We start from the raw sequence: 19,232 nt of genomic DNA on the forward strand, positions 1-19,232 counted from the left end.
GCAGGCCCCTGGTAGCGAGCGCCCTGCCCTGCGGCCGGGGCTCCCCCCTTCGGGGAGAGCGAGCCTCGTCCTTTCCGTTAGCTTCTTTCCATAAGCGCTTATAAAATTTAATTAGGTTCCTAATTAGTGTCTTAAGCTTCTCTCTAAGTGGCGGCTTTTGCAGAGCCTTTTCGTGAGCCGGGGTTGTGTTGAAGCTGTTTGAGTTAGTGTGTGGTTTTGATGTAAATGGGCACATACTGAGACCTGAATTTATTCTTTTGACTGTCCTTTTCCAGAATCGGATGTGCCGGCGGAGCTTCGAGTTGCAAACGGGTCACAGAAGTTTGTGAATTTTACTTCGACAATCCAAAACCAGCTGCTGCTTGTGTCGCTGCTGGAGCATCTCTGCCATATGTACACGCACAACCCTGTTCATTCAAGGTGTTTGTTCCGAAGTTAGTAAGAGTAGTTCTTTCCTGTCTCTTAAACTGCCTTACTGCAATATATGCCAGATTCTTCTGTGCAGAGTTACAGTGTAATATCAATAGAAAGCTGTAGGTCTCATACTATTGGGCCAAGAGTAATTCTGAGAAGAGGATAAATACCCCGAATCAACTTAAACGGGATTGACGACTTGTCTTGTTTTTGAAAACAGTAACAGAATATTGCTGTAAATGCAAGGATCAGACAGTTCTGTAGCAACTAAATCATGTGAGTTGCATCATGACAAGGGTAGCAGGGTAAATTATCTCTTAAATCTGACACAAAAACACAGAAAAGGAATTTAATAAAAATGTTTATCAATAAATAATATATAATAATATAGCTACTAATATATATAATGAAGATAATAAAAGTACTAAGCTGTAGCATAGTCTTCACTAAATCTTTCAAAATTGCTGTCTGTGAAGTTTGGAGTAAATACTTTTGTAAGTCCTTTATTTTTCCGTAAGGAATTATGATATAATTCAGGGAGCTTGGATTTTGAAGTGTGAAGCATTGCTTTTGAAATGTATCATTTTGGTGAGTGAGTTATCTTAGGTATTTTGTTCATTTCGGCACATACGTAATGCATTTGAGAAACAATCTCTGAGGTTTTTCTCCTGTTGTATGTGACTGTAGAATATAAAATCTGATATTTTGTTTATACTTAAAATGGAAGCCATTTATCGCATCCAGTAAGAACAGTGCAGACAGCTGTCATTTTTTTGTTCTTGAGGTAAGATGTAGATGTTTGGCCCCAGGTCTTAATATTGTCTCTATCAAAACAGAAAATGCCAAGGAAAAAAAAAAACCAACCCAAAACCCCAACTAAATTTCCTCCTTTTGGGAGAGGCATAAAAAAAATGCAACCTGGGCATCTTCCAGAAGTATGTAACTGCTTGGCTTCCTGGTGTACTTCTATGGAAAATTACATTTCTCCATGGGCATAGTTAAACCAGTTTCCCAAGTGGAATAAACCTGATGAATAAAAGAAAAACATGCTGCAGTAATCCTGTCTGTTTTGTGGTTTTGACTGGTATATTCATGTTGGCAAGGATGGGGTTTTCCCTTTTTTTTCTACTGTGTGTAACTGTGTCTGTAAAGCTCGTGTATTAACATTCCTGATTTGTTACAGGTTCACTTTCAATAAACTTTATCTCCCTTAAAAGATAAAGTAATACTCAGGGGTTTTTATATACTGATACTAAAGAAATATCTTAAAAAAACTCTTAGAAGCAAGTTTAAGACCTTGGAACTCCTAAAACTTTTAAGGGCATTTTTGTAGTATCTTTGCAGTTGCACCAAGCTGCAGTGTTAGGTTTTTGTCTGCTTTGGCATTGATTTACTTTAAGTGAGAAAGATGTGGTGCTTGGGAGAGGGGGGTGAGGGTGGAAGGGAGTGTGTGCACAAATGTGTGAGTTTGTGGATTAGAAAATCTTTACATTACCAATTTTTATTACAAATATGTCCTTGTTACTGTAAACATGCTTTGAATTTCCCTTTTCACTGATCAAAATTAGTCCAAAGGTAACAAGTGCGTGCTTGGGTGGATGCTTGTATAATTTATGTGCTGAGATAAGGAAGGGGAGATGCAGTTGTGACTACAAAGGGCATGGCAAATAACTGTATTATGCAAAGGGATTTCCACAGAGCAGCTCTAGTTTGGATTTAATTAGTTTTTATTGCTAAGAGTATGGGAAACTGTATTAGAGTAGGAGTGACTGTTCAGATTTTCAGATGCATTATCTTTCAAATAAAGTTTCTCATTTGCAAACCAACTGTTTACATGGTCTTACTGGCAGGCTGCATTTAACGTGACCTTTCTCTGTTCCTTTGTACAGTACTTCGTCAGGCTTTCACAAGAACAGGGTTGCTCTCCCCTTTTGCTTTCTGTGATGAATTTAGTACTGTAAGACTGCAGCATAATAGAGCCATTACTGAACTAATGAAAGCAGCTAATCGACAAATACTTAATGGGGTAAGCTTTGTTAAATTTCTTTAGGAACCTCTGCATTAAGGAATTAACACATCATTGCATCCAAAGAGGCTTTTATTTAGGGGTCCTTTTAGTATTGGATTGGGTCTTTTTGATAATTATACAAAATGGTATTCCAGTTCTACCTTCAGTGTTTGGGACAGCAAGATTTGGTTCTATAGGTGCAAACCAAAGCTTTGGAAGCCAGCAATATTTTGTCCTTACTAAATAATAATAATAATAAATAATAAATAAATAAAGCTACTGTTTTTTTGTTTTTTTCTGTGACGGACAGACATCCATTTTCACTTCTAACTTTGTTAACTTTGTTTTTCACTTTGTTAACTTTGATTATGTTAACATTCTTCTACTTATATTGTGGAGAGCATAATTTGTATACTGTGTTAGTGCTTCAGGCTGAACCAGACCAGTTTGCTTATCTCGCTGCTTGAACTAAGCTAGTTAATTTTGTCTTAAGCACATTTGAGAGCCCTCATTTTATCCTGTTTGCCAGCAGAACTCTAAAAGGGCAGTAATGTCTCCAGCAGAGAGATGTTAGCAGATTACTGGTGGGATAATAATACTTTAATTCAGTGAAGCTCTCTGCAGAATGTGAATGGCTATCAGTAACCTCATTTTCTTTTAAGAACATGGTAGTAGTTTATATTTTAAGCTTTCTGTGCTAATGGCATGGTAGACATTATTCTGTATGGCATGTTTTCATGTTGGATTTTCTTGTTTTATAGGAACTTGATAATGGAGATTCTCATGCAGTTGGGTATGTATTCAAAGCATTTAGAAATATTAAACTTAACTCCCTCCCTGAAGAGCTGCACTCTGAATATAATCAATACTGTATTTCATATTTCGGCTGTGAAACAGGGAAAAAAAGTGTGAGAATTGCTCGAAACTCAAAATGATCTGGTGAAAATTCCTTCTTTAGCACAACTCTCACAGTCAGTGCCACCATACAGGAAAACAAGATTTCTCAGGCATAAACATAAAGCGTTGTAATGCTTCTGTTAAGATAGAGTGTGATTTGTAGCACATGTGTTTTCTGTTGCAGTCTGCTGGTTTTCAGTATTCACTGGAACAGCAAATCATACGGCATGGTAATGTTGAAGTATTTGCTGCTCCTTTTCATAATGTAAACAGTATTTCTAGGTTGTGTACACCTGTAGCCTATATAGTACCTTACTTGTAATTTAGTTTAATGCAGCCTAACTTTTTTGACTAGGGAAAAAGAAGTTCTCTTTGAAGCACAGACTTCACGATACTTGAATGAATTTGATGAGATTTCAAGGCTAGGAAGAGGAGGATATGGTAAAGTATACAAGGTATTCTTTACCTTCCATTTATAACTGATCAGTTTATATCTAGTTTTCCTTTGAAATTTATAGTTACTGTATTGGCTGGTTTTTGTTTTGCTTGTTTTTTGTGTTGTTTTTTTCCCCCCTAATGGAAAAAGAAAGGTATTTATTCTCCAATAGAACAGGTGCAAACCTGCACATGTGAAGGATATTGGCATTTAATTTCGAAAGATGCTCAGTTGTGATTTCTGTTTGTAGGAAGCAGGATATATCAGATGTTTTACTTCATGTGTTTTGACCCTTTTAAAGTGAATGAAAACTTGTGTGAAGTATTGTGATATATTGACTTAAAACAGCCACAGGAACTGATGAGTCTGCGTATGCCAGTGTTGCAGTTGTAGCTGCTTGAAAAAAAAGTAGCCTTAATGTGAATGTAAACTGTCCAATGTTGATTTGTATTAAATACTTTAACATATGGCTAGCCTAGGGTTCCCATACGTAAATGGGAACCTAGGGTTCCACATACATACGGTATGTGCCATACATAAATGACACTTGTGGTTTCATGATTTACTGAGAACCTGTTTAAGCATTTTTCAGGACCTATCATTAGCATTTTATTAGTGATGGAAAGATACCTGTAAAACCATGTATTTCACAAAGATTGGATTAGATATTTGCAGTCCTGTATGAAGGCGAAAGTGAAGTATCCTTATGTTAGACAGCTGAGCCTAATCCCAATTTCAGTTTCTGATACGGATGAGATGTTACAGAATGGAGTGCAGAATAATTGGTTCTAAAGGATTTAATATTTCATTAATCTAAACACATTAACATCTCTTTTTTACTTTTGCAATTGTTTTCAGGTTAGAAACAAGTTAGATGGTCAGTACTATGCTATCAAAAAAATTAACATTAAGAAGGCTACAAGAAGAGATTGCATGAAGGTATTCTTTTTCCTATATTTCATCTCTCTTTTAATTCCCTGTCTGCTCTAGCTGATTCTGATGGAATTTAGTAATGCTAGTTAATATTTCCCAAAGCATCAAAAATGTTAATAATGGGTTTTATGCATTCTGAGTTTCTATAGATTTGACACTACCAATACCTAGTAGAAAAAAGTAAATTAGAGGTGTTTAAGTCAATTACATCATAGAATCATAGAATGGTTAAGAGTTGGAAAGGACCTTAAGATCACCACTTGAATTTGCTCATCTCTACAACTGTGAGAATTGTAATTAGTTCTAAAGTTTCCAAATTTTCTGTATTACTGAAACAATTTTACCTGTTCTTTCTCTGTTAGAAACTGTTATTTCTGTTGTTATCTTTTGGGTTTAGTAAGTATTCAGAATGAAGAACAGTCATACTGTTTCTTTTTGGTCTTTTTAGGTGCTACGAGAAGTTAAAGTGCTGGCTCGGCTGCAGCATCCTAATATTGTAGGCTATCACACTGCTTGGATGGAGCAAGTTCAAACAGTACATCCAAAAGGGAAGGGCAGCAAATTGTGTCATTCTTGCTAGCATGCTGTTTATAATCTCTCTACTATTACTTCCAGGAGAGAATCAATTCTCTGATAAAATAACTATTTTTTTATCTTTAAAACAACAAAAAAATCCCCAAACTACAGGTGACCACCAGATCTTCATGTCCTTCTGTGCACTTCCGTCTCTTGCATAATAACTTACCTATTAGTTAATGATGAATTTGGAACTGTGGAAGTATTAACTTTACTTCTGGTAATACACAAGAAGGATTTTAATGTTGTGTGAAGTTCAGTGGAATGCAGTGAGAACCTTTTAACACAAAAAGTAGTGAGTTGACAAGGAGAAGAATGAATACTGAGGAATAAGCCACTTCAGATATTGGGGGAAAAGTGATGAATAGAATAAAAAAAACAACCCAAAAATTTGCCACCATGTTTTGAAATGTTGGAGTTGTAGCAAAATTAGAGCACGTCTCCCACTGTGACTCTCTTCCTATCTGTAAAAGAGTTTTTCTAAACTGAAAGAACCTGGAAATAAATAATGGGGGAAAAAAAATCCCTCTTATTTTGCTTTCCACAGGAGAGCTTTTCAATTTGATGAAATGCGTTTTATAGTTCTGCAGTGACAGAGAAATCTGTTGGGGTTTCTTTTTTTTGTGTGTGTGTATCAACTACTGTCTGTAACTGTTGAGAATTTACGTTTATATTCATTTTACACCTTCTTCCCTGCAGCTTTTTTTCTGTTCAGTTTCTCTGTTCTTGGCTCTTTCCACACTTCCTCTGGTCCCTTTATAATCCTAATAGGTTGTTCCTTTCCTTTCTTGTCCGTTTCTGGAATGCCTTTAGCAGTTAAATCTTTTGATCCTCTCTCAGTGGGAGGTTAGCTTATGCTCTATATGACTTTGTTGCTCTCCAAGTCAATGACTTTATGCCCAGTCAGCTATAAAACCAAAGAAAATGCACAGGAAATTGACAGTATAGTAATACAGACACAACTTTTTAACTGATGATAGTGAGAGTCTCAAAGGATGCAACTTCTTAGTGCTAGGAGTACTCCACAAGTATGTAATGGTGATAATGTAAGTATGTAACTAGATCTATAAGTAGATCCTGTGGTACTTAATGGTTTCCCTTGGCTTAGAACATTGGTATTTCATATCTCCTCTGTGCTAAAACAAACTGCTTTTTCACATAAATATTCAATTTTAATGAAAGCCATTTCCAAAATATTAAGTATTTTCAAAACAGCAGCATAGTGGTGTGAAGGATGGTATCTTGTGGAGTTGCTTTTTTAGCTGTTATATACATGAGAAGCTATCATAACATAATTTTGAACAGGCTAACTTCTTAAAGGTTAAATCTAGGTGAATATCTAAGAGAGCTCCGTACAACCCTTTAAATAACCTCATAGAACATATATTTTCATTTAAAGAAAAACAAAAACCATATTATGGTTGCTTCTTAGTAGACTAACAAGCACCTTTTGCAGCAGCAGAAATAGAGAAAAACGTACCTATAGGTAATGATGTTAAATTCAGTAAGATGCTGTAGATTAAATATTAATTTACAATATTATTTTGTTTTTAAAATACCATATTTATCTTTTCATCCTATAGATAAAACAATAATGGAGTTGCATCCATTATGTTTGGAGCAAGAGAGTAGCAAGTAAGTATTATACATCTCAATGGTAGCATTTATTTGTCTTTAACATAAGGCTTTCTTTAATGTTAAGAGAGTAAAGGGTTCAGCATAGATTTCACAAGTGCTTTTTGCTTCTAAAGTATTGCCAAAAACCATCTTAATTATCCTTGTCATTGTTTCTCTTTTTGTTGTATAAGCTGAATACTTCCCCCTTCTTTGGATCTCTCAGTTTCTGAGTATCTGAATGTAGTACTGGGCTTTAAGCTTACTTCATAGGTTCTGTGCCAGTCAGAAACACTGATTAGTTCTGTGGAATCTCGCTAGAGTGATGGGGCCTTCTGATTCTCAGAACTGTTGATTAGCCCTTTCAATAAGGAGATGGAGTCCTGTGAGAATTACATCATAACTTCTTAAGTTAGAAGGACTGGAGTTGCATCATACTCCTGTCCAGTGAATGCTGTGACCTAGGACTGTATGTACCTATGAGCTGTCTGGGTCAGCTCTCACAAATCCCTGCTGGGGGAAGGCTGGAGCCTGCACTGTCAATTATGTAATCCTAAGGTTTTATATGGGGAAGCAGCTGAACTCTTACTCTGGAATGCAGTTTGCAACTGAAAAAAATACAAATCCAAAGAAAAAAAAGCCCAAGCAAAACCCAACTGTTTTCAGAATGGTGTATCACAAATAGATGGTATAAAACTATGTATCTGATTTCTCTCCATTACTTTATTATTTTCAGTGATCGCTGTCGCATTCGGAGTGTGGAAAGTGGTAGTTCAATTATCTTTGCCGACCTTACTTCTCAAGAAAAGAAGTCTCATGACAGCACCAGTCTTAGAAATCTGGGTAGCGAATCATGTATGAATGATATTACGAACAACAATAGTAAAGAGTGTATGAAACCAAATAGGTGTGAATTATCCATAGAGTTACAAGAAGACTTTGTAAGTAGTGTTAGCAGTAGATCAACTGATGTGAAAAATCATCCATCACCGGTACCTCATACTAGTCTGGAACAAGATGCTAGCACTGGAAGTAAGTCCTGCACTGAAGAATGCTCCAAGAATGACATAGCTCTCTGTGGAGAGTTTGAGGTAAGTACAGTTCTTATTAAATATACTTATCTGCCATCTAATTTAACCATGTTTTAAAGTAGAGTTTGGTAGACAGAGGAATGATTTGTAAGGATAAATTAAAAAAAATTAAATTACTGCGATTAGAGCCAAGAATACAGACAATTTTTACGTAAATGGGTAACTGTTACAAGGAAGCTGACCACAAGAGCTGGCAGAACTCAGCATACAAGAAAGTTACCATCATCTCGGGTCCTTTCAGAGTACCTACATGAATAAGAAGTACTACTGCATAAAAAAGCCCAAACCATCACTGAACTTGAAAATCCTCAGCCTTCAGTAACCATGGCTAATTCAGACATTATTCATGAAAGTGTCTAGGTACGTAATGTGGTACCTGTATAGTTTAGGATTCCACATGGAAAAGAGAGAAGCAGATGTGGCCAGGGAATCACCACTCTGCCTATGCTTCTAAAACTTGGTTGGCATTTGTACCACTGAAATGTCATGTATAACACAGCCAGCTCTGGAATGCTCCAAGCTTTTGGTATCGCTTGGAGTTCCTTCTTGCAAGAAATCCAAGATTTTAAAGGTGTTTGCTTGAGTTGTCCAGGCTATCAAATGAACTAGTATATAGTCAGAAACTGAGTATGAAATTACATACTCAATAAATCAGACGTTTGGACTAGATGACCTTAAAGGTCTTTTCTAACCTAAATGATTCTATGATTCTATTAAATTCCACATCAAGATGGATTTTTTTTTTCCTAATTTATATTAATTTACACTGTTTTTTTTAAGCCAGAATGAAACTCTGCTCAGTATGTCTAGAAGCTTTAAACTCTAGTTTGAATATTACGGTATGTAGCTGGCTGTTCTGTTAGCTTTTATCATAACAACTGTTAACATTTGAGGAACAAGCAAAAAATAAAACTACATCCAAAACTAGATACTGCTGTTGCATCTGTTTCTTGAATGCAGTGGATTAGTAATACTATATTTGATGTCATTTTGGTATCTGACTGGGGTGGGGTTTTTTTTTGTTTTTTTTTATTAGCTTAATGAACAAATTCTGGTTTTATTAGCTTTAAAGAAAAATAAGGAAATACTGTTTATATTAAAGTGGCAACATCATGGACTGTTATTTTTCCGTTAGGTGGAGTATCGTTTGATGCTTCATATACAAATGCAGCTCTGTGAAATATCTTTGTGGGATTGGATTGTTGACCGTAATAAAAGATGCAATGAGAGAACAGAGGAAACGTCCAGTAAGAAGTCTTAAAAATTTCTTACTCATTATGAAGCAAGTATTTCTTCTTTCCTGATTGACTTCAGCAGCTTATAATATGGATCTTCTTCATTAGATTCTTTATTCACTTCATCCACTAGCAGCTAGTATTGAATCTTTGTATGATAGATGTTGGTAAAAGAGATTTAAGTTCATGGGTTTTAGACAACTCTTCAAAAAAAGAATGAATGTGTGCCTGAGGCATAGTTGTTACCTGGAGTGATCTGTGCCTGGGCAATGCTACTTGTTTGGAGTAGAGAGTTTGTTTATTGACAAGATCTGCTTTTTCTCAGAAAGCTGTTTAAATAATTGAGATTTTGCTTTGGTAGTAGTCTTGCTGGTACAAAATAGAGCTCTTTGCAGGATAATTTATCTGCTATGGAAAATAAGAATACATCTTCTGTTCCAGACAGACTACAAGAAACATAAAAGTTTATTCTTAAGAACCAGAACTCGTACACAGGATGATTAATCGTTGGGCTAAAGAACCTAATGTTTACCTCACTGGAATGGCTGGAGGAGTTCTCATGCCCTGATACCAAGCTGTCTTCAATAACTGTTGACATTTGGAAGAACAAGTCTAATGCTCCTAAAGCATTAGAGGCATGTTCCTTTCTCTGGTTGTATAAAAAAAGCATATGCTTAACAGATTGTAAAGCATAAACTGTATGATTAATATTTAATCTTAGTTTTAATCACTATTAAGATAAATCTGTTTCTCTTCAGACATGGATGCCAGCTATCATCTGACTTCTGCTAATCTTTCCTGTAATCATAGTCTTTTAGCATAAATAAGCTAAAAGATGATGTTCCTGGTCAGGGAATGACAGAATTGCTTGGGCATTTGACCTTGCAAAATGCTGGTTTTACACATTTTCACAGGTCACAGAAGAGGAAAGGTGAATGCTATCATAGGTTAGACATTAAGAATCAGAAACCCAAGTAGTAGTAAATGGTGAGCATTCAGAGAGGCAACAGATGTGTTAGATCTGGGTCATTAGAGTAGGAAGACAGTGCAGTTTCATGAAATAATAATATGGGAAGGGGTAAAAACAAAGATATGGTAAAATTATTTAGTATAGCTGCAGCCAGAGGAGATGGGGAATTCAGAGGGTAGCACAACAGCAGAAGAATTAGGATCCAAAAAGGAAGGGTGCAAATTGATACCGATCCAGAAAACATGTCATTGTGTAAATTAGTATGATTTCATCTGGAGTTGTATCTTTCATTCTAATTCAGTACTTCCATGTAAATAACGAGTTTTAAAATTCATAATCAAGTAACTGTCTGATGGGGTTTGGAGAAATCTTTTCAGGCAGATACGTGTTCATGACCCCTGAACTTTCCTTTTTGGAATTTGGCAGTTAGTGACTTTTTGCTGTTTCAAAAATAGTATCTTAGGAGAAACATGGGAAATTCTATTTATAAATTGTGCTCATTCTGTTAAAAATTTTTTGCACGTCATAAATAGAATTCAACAAGACAAACCCACATAAACTTAAATAACTCATTAAAATTAGCTAAAATAATTTAGATTTTAAATTGTTTTAAGGTCCATACCATCTCGTGGATGTCCACTGGACAATGAAAATTTTTCAGGAGTTACTAGAAGGAGTGTGCTATATCCACAGCATGGGAGTGATGCATCGAGATATTAAAGTAAGTTCATATAATAAACTAATTATACTTGAGGTTTAAGAAAACGAAGATAACTTACATTATGGGAGAATGAAAGCAAATTCATAGTTAAATTTGAGATGACCTGGGCTTTTAAGAATTTAGCTGTCTTATGTATGAAAAACTACATTGTCTCCTCTATACCAGTACCATACTTCCTTTAAGCATAGTGCTCAGTAACAATGACAGAAAGTGAATTATGATGAAGCTCTGGAAATGTTTTCTCCTTTGTGGAGCCATTTTCTTGTTCTAAACAGGCATGGTCAGATTGGTTTGGTTTTGTCTTGGTCTTTCCTTAACCAGGGTAGGACCTAAATTTCTTAATTACCTAAAAGAAATTAAATTATTTTAGGTAATTATAAAAATAAGCAAAGCCCAATGACTACACCTCAATGGGCTAACTGTATATCAGTTATCTTTGGAAAATACGTTCAAGTTATAGTTGCAAATAATTGCTATCTTTCGAAGTGGTTGTTACTTTCCCTAAGGGACTGAAATTGTAGGTGACGTGACTGAGTGAAAAGTTTTGGTTTCATTGCAACTAAAAGTAATGAAGAGCAGACTTAAATAATAACACTTGGAATGATTAGAATAGCATGCCCTTTATATGTTCCTGTGAAGTGTTTTTGAAACTCTAATAATAAGAGTAGTTTTGACTTAAATGTGAAGCGTAAGTAGATGTATCTTGCTTAAACTGATAGACTCGAATAGCAAGGAAGTGAATGTGTATTTTCCTACTCTGCTTCCTAGAGGTTCTCTGCATCTAGTATAGGAACTGTATGAGGAAGTGAGTGTAAAAATCATCTTGATTATTAAAACTCCATGTGTGGAAACTTGGAACTACTTGAAAACACACAGTGTTCACTCTAGATTAATTTTATTTTATCTGCCAGCTGTTTCAGGATCAACATTTTTTTGGTTTTCCTGATTAGCATCATCATGGCCTTATTGTCCAAGTCCTGGTAGTTGTATAAAGAATTCCATACTGGGAGCTTGTTTTTGAGTCAGTGCTTATTGTTTTCACCATACATTCTTCTAAAGGTGATTTTGCAGAAATCTCGCAGAGACAGTAATTTCTGTGATAATGTTTTAGGGAAGTCTTTCAGCATTTGAAATTACGAGAACAGAAATCCAGTGAGTGGGTGGCCTTGATTATCTCTTTACTTCAGTGGAAATGAGAAGCCTAGCAACTTGTTCAGCACTGCTGTATCTTTTAAATTTGAAATTAAGAGTGGAGATTGCCCATCTCTGATAAAATGTTCTTGTCTTCTTTATACTCTAACAGAACTATTTCCTTTCTGCCACCTGAGGAGGCCTTATTAAGAGCTTTTTGTCCTTTATGATCTTGGGTGTTTACGTTAGCTCCATTACTTAATGGTAAAGAGATGCAATCTGTGTTGACACCAAAAATTCTGCTCATGTTGTGCACACTGCGACACAAAGGGCAGTTCTTCCACAAGTTGGACTGACAAAGTTAATGTTTGTTCCAGAGGTGATTAAAGTTGCTGTCACCTCTATGTTTAGTGACCCTACGGCTATGTGAAGAGGTGTCCAGCCAGACTTGTCGCGGTCCTTTAAGTTGACATTAATAAAGAGTGGATGTAGGTGCAAAAACATCATCAGACTGTTGACCTAGAGGACAGACAATTACTAATTTTCAGGATTTATCTGACGTTTTTACATTTTGCAAGAAACAGACACATTTCTGTATTGAGCTGTGAGGTTGGCTGTGAACAAATATTAGGAGTTGCCATGACCTAATGGAAGCTTGGTCATTAACTTATATTTGTTAACCACAGCTTGTGCCTAGCAGGACAGCATAAGATGGCGTTAATGCCTTCAGTTCTTTTATTTCCTAGTTTTATAGCATGAGAAATGAGTCATCATAGTTGAGCTTCAGGTCAGTGAAGCTCATGGAAGTATAAGCAAGTACAAGTTTCATCTTGTCTGTACATACAGATATAATCTGGGAGTGCTTGGGCCTCTAGATTACAAAATTGTAGAATGGTTTGGGTTGGAAGGGACCATAAAACCATCTAGTTCTACATACCCCCACCCGGCAGGGACACCTTCCACTAGATCAGGTTGCTCCAAGCCCTGTCCAGCCTGGCCTTGAACGCTGCCAGGGATGGGGCAGCCACAGCTTCCTTGGGCAACCTGTGCCAGTGTCAGTAAAAAATGTCTTTCTTTATATGCAGTCTAAGTCTACCCTCTTCAGTTTAAAACTGTTGCCCCTTGTCCTCTCACTAGTGACTCTGGTAAAAAGTCGTCTTTTTTATAAGAGCCTTCTCCTCTCCAGGCTGAACAAGCCCAGCTCTCTCCGCCTGTCTCCAAAGCAGAGGTGCTCCAGCCCTCTGAGCATCTCCATGGCTGCCTCTGGACTTGATCCAACAGCTCCACATCCTCCTTGTGTTGGGGGCCCCAGAGCTGAATGGAGTCCTCCAGGTGGGGTCCCACAAGAGCAGAGCAGGGGAGAATCCTTGACTTGAGGGCCATGCTGCTGGTGATGCAGCTGGTGATGGTTGGTTTCTGGGCTGCAAGTGCATACTGCCAGGTTATAGCAAATTTTTCTTGCATCGGTGCCCCCAAATCCTGAGCTCTTTGCAGTGTAAGAAGGATATTCAACAGTTACTAGTGGGTTTTTTGTCTAAGTCAAGATACAATACTTCTGGTTTAGATAGGGCAAGACAAAATTCACATTCAAAATTAGAGATGTGATTCTGCCATATGTTGCATTAAGTCAGGTTTGCTATCATTTGGGGAAGCAAATTTGCCATTTTCTGCTGGGAGGGGAAAAAAAATAGTAAAAATAAGTACTTATATTTCCACTAAAGCTATTTCCTGTTTTGCTTTTCTTCCTTTTTTCTACATCCTTCATATGTGTTTTTTCTGCCCAGATGGTGTTGGCAACACATAATTTGGTATCGGCTATGACTTTTTTTCCTCTCTTACTAATGAAAGTGTTAATTATACCTGTGAAACACTGTATTTTAGACTCTGAACAGCTAAAATTTCATACTTGATTATACCGATATATTTTTAGATTTTATACTGTCTTGTGTTGTAGCCTAGAAATATCTTTCTACATGGATCAGATCATCACGTAAAAATAGGAGACTTTGGATTAGCCTGCAAAGACCTTCTTTGGGATCATGCAGACCAGTGGTTTAAGACAGAAAGGAAAAATGGTAAGAAAATGCTTAATGGGTTTCAGTGATTAAGTTTCTATGATATTAAAACCATTAAATATCAAATTCTTAAGTGAAATGGTAATAAGGTAACAGTAGCTGAGAAGTGTAAATTGCCTTTTTAAAGGACTGATGCATACGTCGGGAGTGGGCACTTGCCTCTATGCCTCACCAGAACAATTGCAGGGATCTCACTACGATTTCAAGGTAGGAAGTAGTATTACTTTTTTCATTATTTTACACGTGAAGGTAATTGGAATAAGACAAGTCTTTCAGTAAGTAAATATATAAGTATCCCTCCTACTGTTTCTCCTAATGTTTTTGTTGAAACATGGCAAAAATAATTTGCTTCTAAGATCCTCTTGGGGAATGTATAGATTTGAATTTGTGTTCTCTCAGTAGTGTCATGATACTTTTCCTATGAGGAAACTTCACTGTCCTGAAACATTTTCATATTGTGATTTTCTTAATAAGAAAGAGAAATCTACTAAGTAATTAAAAATAGCAGTTATACCAGACTTTTTCTTCACTCCATTACCAGTCAGACATGTACAGCATGGGTGTTATCCTGCTAGAACTCTTCCAACCATTCGGAACAGAAATGGAAAGAACAGAAGTTCTTACATGTTTAAGGAATGGCCAAATTCCTCATACTTTCTACAAGAAATGGCCTATCCAAGCCAAATACGTTAAACTCCTCACCAGTCAGAGAGCTACAGAAAGACCAACGGCTGCTCAGCTCCGTGAAAGTGAACTATTTCATACCACGGAACATGTAAGTTATGTCAATAACCTCAACCTTTACATGACAAAGAAATACAAGAAGAAAATGGCATTCATTTTCCTGTATTACTTTTTGGTTAGTTTGTACCTTAGGAACATTGTGTGATCGAGACTTTTTTTCCTGATCATGGTATTTAGGCCACTGTATTAATATTTCTGGTGTCTTTGCAATTAAATAAATAGTTATTAAGTACAGGTAACTTTATGAAGACTGAGCTGTTGATTTTGAGGTAGTTTTATAGGTCAGAAAAGGTTTTGAAGCTTTTCAGCAGCTCTGCAGACTCTTTTTATCATTTTCCCTTGTCACGCTTTTTTGTTGGTGGATTAAGTTGTAGTATCAAATATGCAGAATAGCATCTATAACTGAATAAACTGGCTCTCATTTTTAGGTGATTTCTAACCTACAACAGAAGGTGAGACAGCAAGAGGAAGAAATAGAGAAACTGAGAGAGAGAATAAGACTACTTTCAGAACAAGGTGAACAACATATGGAACTAGGTTCTCCTGTTTAAGTACAGGAAAAACCTCTATTGTATGCCAACTTATATAAAATGTTTCTTTTTTTTACATAAGTTTATTTCAATGCATTTTGATTCTCCTGTCTGTTCTTTAAAGGTATTCATCTTTTTGTCTTAGTTCAGAAGACTCCAGTCAGCAGAAAGGATTCATGTTGCACTGAACCTCAGGGCAACTTCACTTGTATAAATAAGCATTTGGGTTACAGGGGAAAATACAAGGAAAAATTAAAAGTGCAGCTTGTATTTATGTAAGACTACTGTACATAACTTATCATTAACAAACATGCGTGTTATGCAGCAGTTAGAAAAAAGGAAGGTCACACCCAAAAGTTAGCTGTAATGTTTTTATTGATTTTAGAATTCTGTCCAACTGTAGTACTTGAATACATCTCAGAAAGGACTCCAACCACTACAGCAGGCATGAGGGGGAGTAAGATTAAAATTACACCATTATCAAGAGTACAGGCTTACTTTAGTAGCTTCAGAATAGAGCTGAAAGGTGCTAAGTTCTCACATGACTTCATCCATTTCTGCACATTGGTTGGGGCAGCATTGGCACTACCTGTCTGCTGAAGCACAGACCATGCAACAATGTCTGCTATGGTGAGTTCATTTCCCACCAGCCACGATGCCTTGCCCAGCGCAGCATTCATAGAGCGCAGGACTGCCCCTTTTTCCTTAGTGCTACCTTCTCTGAGCTGGAAGATGGCTGTATCAACCCAGCTGTCAATCAGAGTTGAAGTAACAGCATTGTACTTCTGGCCCAACAGGGAAAAGAGAAATCTGGCGATGTTCCCTTCTCCTTCAATAGGGCACATTGTTTGAATGCTAAATTTCATCTGGGGTTTTGGAACTGAAATTAAGAAAAGGAAAAAAAGTGAATACCACATGGTAAAGAAGTTAAATGTAATGGTAATTCCATGATGTGTTTTATCTGTGATGCCAGCACCACTGTTTACATAATTAACCTAATGAACAATTTCCCAATTTCTGAGTCTAAATAGATTAATGTAGGAACCTGGGACAGAGAGATCACTTTTTGCACATTTCAGCCAAATCTCCCACCTAATTTCTATTCTAGCCAACTTATTTCTAGACACTGAAAAACACTTCTATAAAAAAAATCCCGTGGGTACAACCAAGTATGAAAATGCCACATGTATTTTAGTAGTGGTAACTACAAACACAAGTCTTCCTCCTCTGTCCCCATCAGTAACAGCTATAAAAAGAGAGCAAAAATGTTATCTGCAGTATGTATCCATCATGTGTCAGCATAAGGATGCCAAAGCATCTGTTGTCAAGGTTTTAACACCCAAGTTTCATTTTCTCACCTATAGTAAAATATCAGTCTACAAGATAAGTTTGTTCTTACCATCCTTCCATATAAGAGTAAAGCCTAGTTGATATTCGTGACGCAGTTGCTTCTTAGTCTGCTCTCCAAAGCATTTCAGGAGGTTTTCTGGCACGCTTTTCACTGATGAATGTGTATGAACAGCTGATAATATTTTATAGCGTTCACAAAGCAGATTGTGCAGTACTAATAATGACAGTGGAGGCAGAGATGGATTTGCATTGATTACAACATCTTTCAGGGCACCATAATCCTGAATGGAAAGGAAAACATTCAGCAGAGAAAACACACTGAAAGATTTTGTTTGACATCAAAGTGTAACATAACCATGCATGTGTGTATCTGAAGTTCTAATGCTACTCAAATCTATTCAAGTTTGGACATTAACATTAAAGATTTAAAAACTTTCCTTCCTCAACCTATCATTTAAGAACATGACTGAGGTAAATTCTAGACCAATCTGAAGGCAAAGTTAAAATTTCAAGCTAGTAACAAACAAGAAACCAACTGTCATAATGTCTAAATCAACTATTCAAACTTAGAATTATATCCAAATAAGATTATATGTTATTTACTATTTATAAACTTTCGTATCTATGATCTGGGTGTCCAAAATTAAATGGTAGTTGTAGGTTATTTGTAAGGATACAAGACCTGTCTAATGAGTTCTGAGTGTCCCAGGTTTTAATGCTACCCTGCCAACCCTGAAAATTTGAGAACAGAAAAAGTACCCATCAATGCATATGGCTCAACTGAACTTACCTTTCCAAGCATTACATCCAAATCTGCTCCACTGGCTGTCAGAGAACAGTCATTTGTTTGAATTATGTTAGTTACATCAATGTCAGCATCTGGGGTCTGTGTCATCTTTGAGAGACCATCGACGGCACTCTTCAGTTCATACAAGCGTTTCAGAATCAGCTCCTGGCGGGCTTCAAGTGCCTGAAGTGATGGATCAGCCTCTTCCTATAGGAGAGGAAAACCAAGACTGCATAAATGTTCACTCAGCTCAGTGTCAAAATAGTCCACAGTTCACCTGATAACAAGTTTAGAAAGACTTTAAGCACCTTCAAATAACTGAAGCATCATGGAATGTCATGGTCTTATCTCAACTAGTTGTTTTGTCTTCAGCATGTATGAAGGCGGTGAGCAATGGGTTATTTAATCAAATCTCTGAAATCTTCCTGCTAAACACTCATTTTTTTTAAACCACTATCCACAGCAAACTCTCTAACATAGTACGTATCAGACCACAACCACAGAGACCTCAGGTTGGCAATGAAGTGCTGAATTAAAACTTGAAAAACCAAAGTTATCTCATCAGGATTCTCTCTGGCCCAGAAGAGCAGACTGAGTTTGTGCTGAGGCTGCCAAACAAGGAAATGTTTTGACAATTCAGGAAGTTAGTAGAAGTAAAAAAACCTGCAGGTTTTGCTGGATGCTGAATCATATGAAATCACTCTTTGTAGTCATTCTCTGGTTCAGAGAATATAAACTATACAGAAAAAAAGGTGATAGGCTTTGCTATGTGTTAATCCCAAAGTATGTTATCTCAATTATCTTACAACTCTACCTTTTTTAAAAGATGAAAAATATATTCCTGTGGGAAGTATTAAGTCTGCAAAGTTGCAATAATGTTAAAGGAATGTCTTTGTATAGATAATCCATTTTCTGAATAATGATTAACAAAATCCAAGTTATCAACCAAACTTTCTTTCAGTCTAATGAATAAAGAGATAATAAGTAAGGTATCCAAGTGAAATCCTGATACCCACTTACACAACATTCTCAAAGGCAGGACATGGAAACACCTCCTAAGTGACCATTATTTGCCTAGAGTTTTGCCTGCTATGCAATTCCATGAAATAAAAACCACTCTCAGAAGAGATGGGAAGTTAACACTGTTGTTGCAGTGGGAAGGCAGCTTAGTGAGCATTCCCGTGCAGTTCTGCCCCAAGTCTACTGGTCAGTATCACCACCAGCAACCTGGGCGACGGCATAGTGTGTTCTCACTGGAAAGACTGTGATGCATCAAGCTAAAAATGGCCACAAGCAGCCCGGAAGAATCCAAAGCATTCCTGACACTGGAGAGAGGCTGAAATCAACTCATGTAACATTATGGTTTGCATTTTTGCCTTATTTAATACGGTAACCGAGACCAGGATGGAGAGTGTGTAGCTGCCTCGTTCCCATCTCAGCAGCAGAGGAGAGCCGGGAGGGTGACGATGCAGCAGGACGGCACAGGGCATGCTGGGACAGCCCCGGTCTTCCAAGGGCTTGGCCCAGCGCCTAAATGCGGCCGTTTCAATGTAAAAACAGCGAGAGCCCCAGGCGAGAGCCCCGAGACAACAGGCTGAGAGTTACCGAAAGCTTAGCAAGCATCACAGAGAACTTCCTGACAAAGCTGCTTTTACTGAAGCCTCCCAGGCGCCGCTGAGGAGCGCGGAGGAACCGGCGCGGACTGTGCTACCGCGCCGCT

The 19,232-nt window shown here is 37.1% G+C and overlaps 2 protein-coding genes across 2 annotated transcripts; one reads left to right on the forward strand and one right to left on the reverse strand.

Moving 5' to 3' along the window:
• Positions 1 to 275: 275 nt before the first annotated feature.
• On the forward strand, positions 276 to 15,471 carry EIF2AK1 (eukaryotic translation initiation factor 2-alpha kinase 1; the record flags this gene model as incomplete). Its single annotated transcript, XM_010019650.1, has 14 exons — positions 276 to 434; positions 2,304 to 2,440; positions 3,184 to 3,215; positions 3,675 to 3,774; positions 4,614 to 4,694; positions 5,137 to 5,242; positions 6,848 to 6,899; positions 7,615 to 7,969; positions 9,105 to 9,216; positions 10,789 to 10,895; positions 13,981 to 14,101; positions 14,229 to 14,308; positions 14,643 to 14,876; positions 15,274 to 15,471. Coding segments are annotated over 14 exons (1,799 nt in total), but the record flags the coding sequence as incomplete, so codon positions are not given.
• A 261-nt stretch (positions 15,472 to 15,732) lies between these two features.
• Positions 15,733 to 19,002, reverse strand: AIMP2 (aminoacyl tRNA synthetase complex-interacting multifunctional protein 2). Its single transcript, XM_010019651.1, has 4 exons — positions 18,901 to 19,002; positions 17,516 to 17,719; positions 16,775 to 17,006; positions 15,733 to 16,255 (listed from the first exon to the last, which is right to left on the reverse strand). The coding sequence occupies exons 1-4, from the start codon at positions 19,000 to 19,002 to the stop codon at positions 15,870 to 15,872; spliced, it is 924 nt and encodes a 307-aa protein (XP_010017953.1). The 3' UTR covers positions 15,733 to 15,869.
• Between the last annotated feature and the right edge of the window lie 230 nt (positions 19,003 to 19,232).

Source organism: Nestor notabilis, unplaced genomic scaffold (assembly GCF_000696875.1).
Source record: "Nestor notabilis isolate BGI_N333 unplaced genomic scaffold, ASM69687v1 scaffold22808, whole genome shotgun sequence".
NCBI classification, from domain to species: Eukaryota; Metazoa; Chordata; class Aves; order Psittaciformes; family Psittacidae; genus Nestor; species Nestor notabilis.